Below are 12,405 nucleotides of genomic sequence, written 5' to 3'. Positions count from 1 at the left end.
TTTCACTAGAACCCCAAGCATTCACAGTTATCCTAAAACGGGGAGGACAGAAATGACTGACATGTCAGCAGACCTGTATAAATGGGCCAGGAGTAAATACAGGGTGATAGTTACAAGAAGGTTCCTACTAATTAAATCAATCTGTATCTGAATGTACTTCTTATAGGAAGAGCTAGGATAGTGGGGAGGGGAAAAAGTATAGCTGCCTTTGAGGTGGAACTAGATGAACGTATAGAAGAATTCAATTTTATGAGACTTGAGATAAGTGGGTGGGGGGCAGAGTCCATGACCTGGAAGGTGTTTTCCAGCCTAAGAACTCCAAAAAGAGCTTGTTCCACAGATGTGCAACAATGTGTATAATTTAGACTGTACTACATTAGTTCATGCAGATGGAATTAATTTTTTTCAATGAAAGGAAAGTTTAATCATTCCAATATACTAAGTATATAAATTCTAAAATGAAAGAAAGCAAATTGCACGTTCCCACTGCATGCAAGTAGTTAATTGGACAGGCAAGGTTTTAGTTTGAGAAATTAGAGTCAGCCTACCTCAAAATGCTCTTATCAGCAGGAGACTGCTTTATTTTTAGCAGCTTTTAAAATAAGGAAATCAATACTGTCAAGAACGGGAAAAGTGGTTTACTTTTTGAGGAGAGGTTCTGTAGCAAGGCTCTATCTGACCATTGCCAGGTAAAGAGCAGTATTAAGCACTGCTCTCAGTTCTGCTACCCTTGGCTGCACTAGTGAGCACAAATGCCTTACAAGGCTGAAAAAAATCACCAAATCAGTCAGAATACTGTAACATATCTGTGAAGTGGCATTGTAACTTCATAAACTAAATTTGATGACTAAGCATTATACTTTTTTCTTCTTTTTAGAAAACAGGTGCTTCAATACTTCACTTTAAAATACCTCCCAATTTCCTAAAGTCATGAAATGCTTCTTTCCCATGATAACTCAGAAATGACTCCTCTCCAACAAAAGAAAAACTTCTGATGCCATCAAACTTCACTGAAGTTTCAGTATTGTGTCCAGGGGATGAGGGAGGCCAATAGAGCTAACATAGACCAGCAGTGACAGTTGTCATGGGAAAGAAAATCAGAAACTTAAGTTTCACATTTCCACATCTATTCTTATCCAGTTCCAGAGTTATTGTCTCAGCCTTCCTGTTCCCCAATAACTTTTGGATTTAATATAGCTGAAAACATTGAGCTGGTGAACTTAACTGATTCTCCCGCTTTCCTTGGAAGAGAGAACAGTGACTAACAGTGCACAATGAAATAGAACCCGAAGATCTAATCTCTTTACCCATGGGATTCAAACTTCTGTGTAGAAGACCACACATCCCAGGACCTCTAGATCATCAACTTAAACCATCTAACAGTATATACTACTTCATTCACTCTCTTCAGAAATTGTAAGTTTAGGCAAGAAGCTTCTCCATCAGGAGTTAATTTCACTTACATTAACACTGTTCTGCAGTAAGCTTGGATTCTGTCATATTTTAATTTCAATTTTCCAAAGGAAGCTGTTTCATTGTAAAATTCCTTTCACCTCAATTCTATTTGAAAAGGTAATTACTACTGCTTTAAAAACTTTCTCTTGAAATGACATGCAAAATGCAAAAATTCAGGTGTCACTGTATTCACAACTCCAAGCTAGAAATGATGGCCATCACTCCATCTTTTAAGTAAACTACTGTACAGAAAGTTAAAAAATATAAACATCTCTGAATTTGACAGGGTGACCATCACCTTCATCTTACACACGATGATTTGGCTTTTCAGAATAACAAGCATGTAAGCAAAGCTCTTTTCCAGAGAATGAAAGAAAAAAAAAAAAAATGAACAAAAAAACCCAACCACCTAGCAACGTCCTACATATAAAATACCACCATTGTTAGTGGACATGGTAGCATCACCACAAGTAACTGAAACATAGAAAGGACAAAAAAAAAAAAAAAAAAAGGCTAGAAGTCTATGAGACCAGATGTAACAACTATAAAATAAATATGCAATTAAAATTTAAAAAAAAGAAGTAAGGAAGCAGCATAATAGGAATACTTCAGCCCAGTGAACATCCAACTGTTTTCATTTTACTACTCTTAGGAACATTCAGAGTTGCTTACCACAAAAGAAAAAGCATCACAAAGTATGACTGGGCGATGGAAAAGGAAGAGGAGACATGAGGGGTTTAATTCAGCCAAACTTAACTGCCATGGTAACTACATGACAAACAGATTAAGGCAACTTATTCACAAACTATTTTCTCTGCACCATTCCACAATTTTGCCTTGTTTACTTAAAAGCCTTATTCACTACTAACCCCCAATACACTGCTATGACAAATAACATAAGATAGGACTACATTTAATCTTATACATTTAATTCCTGAAGCATTTTAAGTATTCTTGAAGAAATGCTGCTTTGGTGCCAGTTTTGTGTGGAAGAGAAGTTCTCCTTGCTGAAGTCAATTCTTGTGACAGTTGCTCCTTGGAAACTGATCAATGGTGTTTTGGCTTTCTGACTTCTGAGAAAGGGGTTTGCCTATAATCTGCTCAACTACTAATTTTCAGACTGGTGTAAACAGTGTTAGTAAAAACATTAAGAAAAAGCTCCGTGTCACTAAGCCCTCTTCCAGCTGACCTGCAAAGTCCCAACATCTGCTACTACTCAGCAGAAAGAAAAGTGTCTTTATTTCCTTAAAAAAAACATCTGTAACGCCATAGGTGGTGGAGATAAGAGGAAAACAAACATTTTAATAGCATTTTCCGTTTATGCTGTTTGGTTCTCTGCTTCCCTGTGGAACAGAGAGTTTATTCAGAAACAGACGACAACCTAGTCAGACATCACACCTGTAAGTCACACAAGGGGCAGTCTCTATTCCAAATTGCCAAACATACCTATAAACCACAACATAACACAGTAAAGAAAGACACCCTCTTGAAAACGGCTATTTAGCTCTTCTATAGAATATGAAGAAATAATTTCTAATTTGTTAATGGCATTAACAGAAGTATTCAAAACACATAACAGCATTCAACAAAGCACCAAAAGGATGTAAAGAGGGCTAGACTAAACAAAATGATACCTGAAATAAACAAAGATCAAAACTTAAAGTGTGACAGCAGAAATGTCTTGAAAAAACATTTCAGACATAGGGAAGATGACATTGCTGGTTCAATCACATGAAAAGAGTACCTGTTGCACATTTTATTGCTAACATACAATAGAGACAAAGTTCCCCAAATAAGAATTACACTGTGGATACAAAGCTATGACTAATATTCTTTTCAAAGCTCTTACAAAATGATAATAGAAAGCCTGTATCACAAAATTATTTTATTTTTTTCCACTGAGAATTGGAGTGGTTTAAAACTAAACTACTTGAAAAGTTTACTAGAACAAAAAAAAAAAAAGAAAAAAAAGGCATAGATCTGCTATGCAGGGAAAAAAGTGCCCAAAGCTTAAGACTGCACCATATGAACTGGAAAGTCTGGAATCAGAATTCTGAAGTAGGGACTAGACACCTACAGTCTTTAGACATTTCAGCTTCCGGATAAAATTCAGACAAATGTGAACTACAGTAAATATTTCTTCATAAGAGTAAAACAAACAAAAGCTGCCTTACATTGATAGGAAAATGTCAGCTTTTACTGGCGTCTAAACAGTTTTAGTTCTAATGTGAACACATATTTTTATAGACATTACTGATGGTTCTCCTAGTTCCTGTGATATGTCCTTCAAAGAATAGCTAAATAGGAGGTAAGATCTCTGCTTACTGAAAATTGTGATCCTCTTAACAGGTGGCTGCAAAATTTACCTGTAGAACTCTCCTGTGATTACATTCTCGTGAAAGATTAACTGTTCAGACAGCTCAACCTTATGTTGATTTTATTCTAATAGGGTAATATAATGAGGTGCCATGTGAAAAAAAACATGCTTAGGACTACACCTGCACTACATAAGATTATTAAATAACATACCACAAATATTTTGGATTGATATTTTCCCACAAAGCATTAATTTCTGACATACTATTCAGTCACAATCACTTTCATTTGAAACTTTAGAAGCACCTTTGAACAAGTCACAACTGTTAAAATGAGGAAAGAAAGAGGCTACATTTATTTAAAAGGCAAGCAATCATTTGGAGAACACTCTTTGAATAGGCTTTTTTTTTAACCGATCTTTCTATAAGTTGTTTATTCACTTGCTTGCTGTTTTTAAATTTATTTTATAAAATACTAGCAGAAGAATGACAGCACTAAAGATAGGCTGACAAGTAAGAAGCCATGACTTCCATGAGCCAATAATTAGCAGCCCCTCAAAGAAGGAGCAAACTATCAGAGAAAAATCATATTTCTAGAGAATGATTCTGCCATTGTACATTTACTTAATATTTATTATTATAAAAAGAGCAGGTAGGAAGAGCTATAGTTAAAAATTCCACCAGTGCTTAACAGCAATCATTTTTAAAATCCCAACCTATTTCTGTTACTTTCAGAGATTTGCTCAAATTTCTCAGACTAACTTTTTATGCTGAGCATCTGCCACAATCTGCTTCCAAAGAAATAACAATGGGTCAAGAAAGAACATGTAAGTTTTCTCATAAGCTCTTACAAGAGTTCTTAACCTTCTATCCTTTGGGCTATAACAAAATTTGACAAAAATGTCACTGGTACTTCAGGAACATGCTATTTCTAATCATCATTAAAATCCATCCAAAATCTGACCAGGTTATAAGTTTCTGAAAATTAGAGACCCTCTGGAGCAAAAATTTCATGACAGCTGCTAGCTCTCTGAAGATTTATGTTTTCATTTGGTATTCTTTAGTCCTTCACTTTTAACATATACTAACAAAGTAGAACTAGAACTAATAAAGAAGTGAGCATCATTTTCATAAAGCATAGCCTACACCAGAAATACAAGTGTTAAGAATTTTAAACTGGTTTCCAGAAGCCGTTATAATGCTAACCCAAAAAAGCACGAGTTGTGAAAGTTGTCTTTACTCTTAATGAATTGTAAAATTGCAGTCAGGCAGTGCAGAAGAGAAAAAGCAGGATCTAATGAGAAAGTTGAAATAAGTTATATATATTTATTTAATGGGGTCCACAATAAAGCTTGGAATGATATCTTGAGGAAAAAAAAACAGACAGATCTTAGTGTGCTACTGACATCACAGGCAGAGCTTTGGACAAATACTTGCAGGACAGAGAGAACTAGAGGTGGCTACTGAGCATGAGTATTAAGAAGATGAGAATATAACCAGTGTGTAATTGCAAACATTTCAAGCCAGCCAAGAGTTCAGCATTAGCCATGTTAGATTAAATTCACTGGAGGACATCCAGAAAAGGAGATCAGAGTGAAAGAAAAGGACTTCTAAATAACTTGTTTATATTCATCTCAGGCCATAAGCAATAGATCACAGAGTGAACAAAACTTACTGAATTATTTTCATAAACTGCAAAAACTCAAAAAAAAACTCAAAAAAAAAAAAAAAAAAAAGACTATGGGACCACACTTAAGCAAAAGGGGAAACATGGATTTTATTCAACATGGAAAAAAAAAAAAATAAAATAAGTGAAAGCTCAGAAATACATGTGATCAGTCACAAAAGGAGAAAAGGAGAGATCCAAAAAAGGATTTCAGTGGGGGGAAAAAAGATTGGCAATCCAGCAAAAAATCATGCTGAAGGAGTGACCTAAGAAGCTTCATAAGAACCAGACTAAGACAAAGATCAAAACAGCCACATGAGTAACTTTAAGGAATGAGCAAGCACCAGAGCTGGATGTAGCAGGGAGGGAGGACAGCAAAGCGGCAGATAAACCTGCCTCTGACGAGGACAGGGTTACAGGAGCTTTGGGGACAGCAGTTTCAGCTGAGTGAAAAGGACACCAGCCAAACTGGAGGTGATCCAGCATGGAACTACAGGCAATAGCTGTTAAACGGCACGTCTGATGAACTCAGAGATGAAGGAAGAATATGGGACTGGCTGCGCTCCCAGTTTTGGAATGAAGTCCAAGATGATATATCTCCTAATTCTAGATTGGTAAAACTTTAAATACTGCTTAAGGCTAGTCTAACTCCTCTGTCTTTGAAATCAACAGTTAGGTCAACATTAAAACCCTGTTCTAATGAGGTAAATGGAAAAAAGATAAAGAATCAGAAAACTATGGACATGAAGAGAATAGCAAAAGGGGACACGAGTAACATCTATTTTTATTTTTTTTTTAAGTAATAATCATCATCACAAGAACTTTTTTTTTTTTACAATAATTGTTTCATTTTCTTACGTGACATTTGGCATTTATTTTCTGTAAGATATGTAATTTACTCACTCTATGAAGAAAGATAATCTAGAAGTCAAACTTTTACATTCTCAGCTATGAGTTTATACTGCAGTTCTAAAAGTTTTCACCCTTACAGGGCTTTTAATGAACAAACACGGAGTTCCTGTACTATGGATTCCAACGCTGAAGAAGAAACACATTCCCAAATTAAGGAGTAGCAGATCTCACATTTGTGTCCTGTGAAATGCATATATGGATCATAGTGTTCAAGGCACATATATGCTTCTTTGAAGAGGGATACATTATTAGTTGCATGCACACACACAAAGCTTTATGCAACTTCTCACATTGTTTCACAGGAACATCATCTATTTAGGGCACTTGTACAGAAAACAGTATTTGTGGCTTACCAATACCCCAACTCAAATTGAGATCACTGGTAAACCAGAAGCATCTTAAACTACTGATGCAGTGTTTACATAGCTGTAGGCTAAACTACTGTTTCTTTTCAGACAGTCCATACTGTTAAATATGGTCAATGAAAGATGACTATAATAATTCTCTAGATAAAGCATTGTATAACAGTTAACTTCTGCTTCTTTCCAGATTTTTAATGTAATAAAAGTCTATTTATAAGTGAGGAGAAACTTTTTTGAATACAACACTTATTAAAAAAAAACTTCAAAGAAGATGACATTAATTAAAATATATGATAAAACCAAGAGAACTGAAAACATTGTAGCAATGTTTAAACAAACTGAAAAATAAGAAACATGTGTTTTCCTATAACTTTATTTAGTATGTATTGAGTATGTAAAAGGAAACTTTCAGATGCAGGTGATTTTAAGGTGCCTGAATAATATTATAGCCACACTCCATTTTTCATATTTTCCAATTAATTTAGAAGTTTGAAAATACTTCAAATACCCTTAAAACCCACACACAAAGACTGAATGTTGTCTGAGTGATTTTGTAGAAGAACTAGGTTATCTAGAAAAGCTTGTTTGTTTTAAGAATTTATCCCAACACTTATTCTACACATTCCCTTTACCAGCTGCATTACGTTATTCTTCAACAAAGATGAGAAAGACTTCAAAAAAGTTAAGAAGTTCTCTTATATCAAATCATTTCCTATTTCTAAGCAAGCTTCATTTTCACAGGTAGAGTAGAAATTATCTTAAGTTTACTGGTAAACTATTAAATAGATTAGGTAACATTTGTACATTGTTTCGAAGTCATTTAATGAAAAAAACTTTCAGTCACATAGACCAGTACAAAGAATGGTTAAAGCTAAAATTGTAAGGGCAAGGATCACATAAATAAGTTCACTGTAAAACTTCAATGACTGTACAGTATCACACAATAGAATCACATCCTAATGTTGAATTCATTATCCAAGGGGAAGGAACAGCATGTTAGGCGATGTCTACAATACAATCTCTTCTAAAGTTTTGTAACTGTATGCAAATACCACCAATAACAGCACTAAGGCCACATAGCCCAAAGGCACAGATAATAATGTAGTTGGAATGCCAGTAAATTTGTACTGTCTCTTCCTTGATTTTGTATCAAAAGTCTTTTTTTTTTTTTTTTGGGGGGGGGGGGGGAGGGGGGGGGAGGGGGGAGAGCTTGGGGGGGGGGGGGGTTATCTAGCACAGATGTGTCATTGGGTTCTGTAAACATTTGTGACACACTTGTCCCTCTTTGAAAAACAGAAAAATAAAAAACTTTTCCAGTACTTACATCAAATGTGGGTGTGCTTTGCTGGGCACTCTGATTACATGGTTCTCTGAAGCAATCGGTGAACGGAAGTAAGAGACCCATTGCAATAATACGAGAACATAGTTTTTCTGCTTCTTCTTGTGGTGCATTTTCCTGCTGGCTGAAGAGCTTCTCCAGCAGAGTTCGTCCTGCCAAGGAGATGACATATATCAATAAGAATTTGTAGCTATACGTGGTATAAAAAGTTTAAGGCTTTATAATGCTTACTGAAAAACTCAACAAATATTAGAAATAAAGTGAAATAAATTTTAAAAATATGGAGAAAATATTTATTGTCAGTTGCTTTAATACATAATAGTTTTATAGAATCATTTGGACTGGTTGAAGCCTGATTACCTGGTACACTAAAGAAAACATACATTGAGCTGGCTGCACTGTGGAGTGGGAACAACGAGTACGATTTGCTAGTGAGACATCAAGTTCTTATTTATATTATACAATTATCCTGATGGGAAAAATGAGATATTACCAAGGAATGAAGTAACTTTTTCCAAGGGTGTCACACAAAGTTATTAAAGAATCAAGTCTCCAAGCTCTTGGAATGAGCCTTTGTTTTTTTGAATCACAAAGTGATCATAGTCTTTAAGAAATTGTGCTCCAGTTCTGTGGAGAAGCTCTCAATAGAAGATCAACAAAAACAACATCAAAAAAAACCCGACAACTACTCTGCTTAAAATGACATTTAATACAGCTCCAGAGCAGCAGAATGCTAAAATGTATTGCCACAAGCAGCAACACATTTTTCAGAGCAGTAAAACTTAAAGAGTTGGAAGAGCGATCCATTCCTATTACAGGGCCAGATTTCACAATCAAAGTGTTTTCATTGTTATCTGACCAGAGCATGAAAGGAGGGCATATGTTATAAAGCACATTAGAGAAGACAATGCTAGAGGTCTGAAAGAATTTCAAGCTGTGTGAAGTTCGCCAGAAAGGGACTAAAAAGAAGTAGTTGTATACAGAGGCTGGAGTAAAATCTACACTGTAAGAATACTAAATTGCTTGATTAAGCTCTAAAATGTCAGAGGATGCCAAAGTTCAGATTTATGGGATATAAAAAAAGAGATGAAATAGACCTACTGGAATAGAAAAAGCAGAGGGAGTAATAAAGTTAATTTCATGGTTTAGTATGAACTAGCTGTGAATACAATTTGTACCTAAATCAGTTTCTATACTCTGTTTTTTTCCACTCACTCATTAGAAGCCAAAGTTATTTTCCAGAAAAAAACTCACTACATTAAGAAAGTAATTTAGTGCCATTTAAACCAATAACAACAATACTGCTTTTCATGTACAAATTTAAGATTTCTTTTCAAATGTTGACTTCATTCAAAATGTAAAATTTCCCAGGCCTTTTTGAACATACAAAAAAAAAAAAAAAAAAAAAGAGATGCTTTTAAAACATCTGGATGTGATTTGAAAAGGATATTGTAAGTGACATTTAGCCCAAAGTTTCTGTATTATTTTAACTTTGCACGGCAATGCCGTCTAAAATTGACAATACAATAAAATGTTAGAAGTTATTTCTAAGATTTTCCTCTCCACAACTAAAGATCTGATAATTCTGAATTATTAGTCCAAGTTTCCTAGCCTTTCATAGACACAACGCACTAAGCCAGGGGATAGGTCTGTAAGAGAAACAAGTTTTGCTATGTTCTGATCAACTTGCTGATTAATTTGTCTCTGTTCCTTGGTTTCCCCATCTACAAGGTGAATTACTTATTCAACATATCCCTCTATTTATTTATCTAAAGACAGCACAGCTGTTAAATCTTCAAAGTCCCCTTTAATTAATTGAAGAGGGGTTTTCCTACTAGCTGATATGCACTCTGAGTTTTTAATATCAATTTACACAAACTTGCATCAATACACAGTAACTCCCTACTTGAAGAGGCAACAGTATGAAACCATGGAAATGAAGCACAAACAAGGAGCTACCTGCTGACATTTTGGTTATTTGTTTCAGTAATCATTTTTTGGAGTTGTACTTGCAAATGCTTAGTGATGCTGTTAAAAATGGAAACAACATTTTCTTTCTGCAGAATCATATTCAAGAAAAATGGGTAAATCTGATTTAAAAAATAGTTACTATCCTTTTACTGCAAGAAATCAGTTCTACTAGACATAAATAGTGACATTTAGCTATACCAGCAAGTTGTAGAAAAAATAAGACCCCAAGACTGGTGTCACAGTTATACAGGGGCACTAACAGGCAGCATTTCTGCTTCAATTTCTGAAGCAAAGCACATCAAAGTCCTACAACACAGAAAGTTGCCTAGTTAAAACAGAGGCTACAAGAGATGATGATGAATGGAAAAATTGATAGTTTATATTATGTAATTTTATTTTGTGCATTTTAAATTACATATAAAATATAATAAAATGCATGTGCCAGAGTTATTGCCCTTTGCTCACAAAAAAGAGAGTATGCAAGAACACTACACATTTCTTTATGCTATATTAAATATACCAAAGTCATGTATTGCATTGTAATTTATGACTTGATTATTTTTACAGGCGTTTCAACATTTAAATAATTATAATTTTTAAAGAGCGTTCTCCTGGATGTACAGCAGCATACTTCCTCCTCCCCCCCCCTCCCGCCCCCCCATTTACTCAGTTTAATTTATATAGTGGTTATTAACTGATGTCTTTTAATAGGCAAAAATAAGGTCTCTGGAAAATAGTTTAGCATTAAGCCAATAAAGAGTAAGCAGGTGTAAAAAATATCATAGATGAACTTCATTTCTTGTACATTTCAGAGGCAGATGGCCAAAATGACAAAAGTAATGCAGAGCAGCATTCCATCCAGTCTTGGAATAAGGAGGGTATTGAAACTTACTTAATTATTTTAGCTATCACTTTTTAATCTAAAAGAATCAACCATTTAATTCTGGATAACTTCAGTACCATTAAGCTGTCTTTTGTAACAAATACACATTGAATCAAAAGGATTTATTATTTTTTTTTTTTTTAAGACAAAGGTAATAATGTCCTAATAAAGCTGTGTTCTAACACTATCTGCTCCTTGCAATGGCTGTGGAGACCTGACGACAGTGACAGAACTTGAAATTAAATAAATATATTTAGCTAGTTCTTTTAACACATTTTACCAAATGGAAGCTGAAACACATTTAATTTTCAGCACATACAGAAATAGCTTCGCTGTGAACAGCTGTGGGAGAAAAATTCCTGTATCAACATTATATGTTACAAATTTAAAGTACTTCATAATCAATGGAGGGTTAAGCCACTGTTTTTTGTTTTGTTTTGTTTGTTTTTTCTCCCTCTAACCAACTACAGCTTAACATCCAATTGAACGGTCATTGCAAGCATGAGAACCCCTCATCGAACATAAGAAAACAGCCAAAGCTTTAAAAAGACAATATGTTTTTCCTCAAAACAGGGTGAGGAGACAAACCCTACCAAAAGAAAGCATTTCAGTATTTCAGAATGTTACTCTTTCTCCATGAAGCAACATCACACCATGCTGCTTCATGGATGGACAGACAGAATTGCTGCACTAGAGCAGCTCCAGAGAGGGCTGAGGCTACTTTACATAGGAGGATGACATACAGAAGCCACTGCCTACCAATAAGTAGTTCCTCCCTTGGTAAGCTGGTATTGCTTTCAACTACTTTCAGGCAAAAGCCACAGTCATCACTGCAGCAGAGACATTCCACCTCGATAGTCCTCGGTGACCCATGGAGACTGGTGGGCTCCCATACCTTGCCATCACCTGACCCTGCGTGCTCCTGCACTTGTGTCAAAGCAACCATATGAAAGATGTTTGTGAAGCAGAAGAGGTCACATGCATGATTTTGATTCATGGATGATAACGGTTATATTTTTGTGGAGGTACAGCAAAATATTTCCTTTAACACTAGACTCTGCAGACAATTAAACACTTTTGTTTGGAACTAGAACTAGTTTTCCAGTGCCCTATCTATACTACACACATTTGGAACTAATTCAAATTAAAGTGACTTTTCATATATACACATGAAATGGAAAACACCAACTTGACAGTGTTAATCCCCAAATCTATACCTTAAAAAAAAAAAAAAAAAAAAAAAAGAGGTCACAACCCTATTCAAAGCATAGGCTAAATTCCAGACAACTTCAACAGCAATATTTTCAGCTAAGATTTTTCATCTTTAGTCTATAAATACAATGCAACAAAAACAGTCTTTTTCTCAGAAAATAATAATCACCTCATATTCATAATTTACATGAGGTAATATATAAACATCTAAGCATGTTCTCAGCAGGTGCGGATGGCAACAAAAAAACCTGAATAACTAAATGATTAATGATTATCAAATGATTTGCTGA

At 35.0% G+C, this 12,405-nt stretch overlaps 1 protein-coding gene across 4 annotated transcripts in view; it reads right to left on the bottom strand.

Annotated features, from left to right (window-relative positions):
• FMN2 (formin 2) overlaps window positions 1–12,405 on the bottom strand; it is a 181,234-nt gene that overhangs the window by 137,124 nt on the left and 31,705 nt on the right. For all 4 annotated transcript variants that reach the window (XM_072035606.1, XM_072035607.1, XM_072035605.1 and 1 more), the window contains exon 3: window positions 8,035–8,201. In XM_072035606.1, the coding sequence (XP_071891707.1) occupies window positions 8,035–8,201 (167 nt within the window). The remainder of the gene's footprint in view (window positions 1–8,034; window positions 8,202–12,405) is intronic.

The sequence above is a fragment of the Anas platyrhynchos genome, chromosome 3 (assembly GCF_047663525.1).
Source record: "Anas platyrhynchos isolate ZD024472 breed Pekin duck chromosome 3, IASCAAS_PekinDuck_T2T, whole genome shotgun sequence".
In the NCBI taxonomy this organism is placed as follows: domain Eukaryota; kingdom Metazoa; phylum Chordata; class Aves; order Anseriformes; family Anatidae; genus Anas; species Anas platyrhynchos.
Note: the sequence above shows the minus strand (reverse complement) of the source record. Positions and strands in the feature narration are given on the sequence as shown.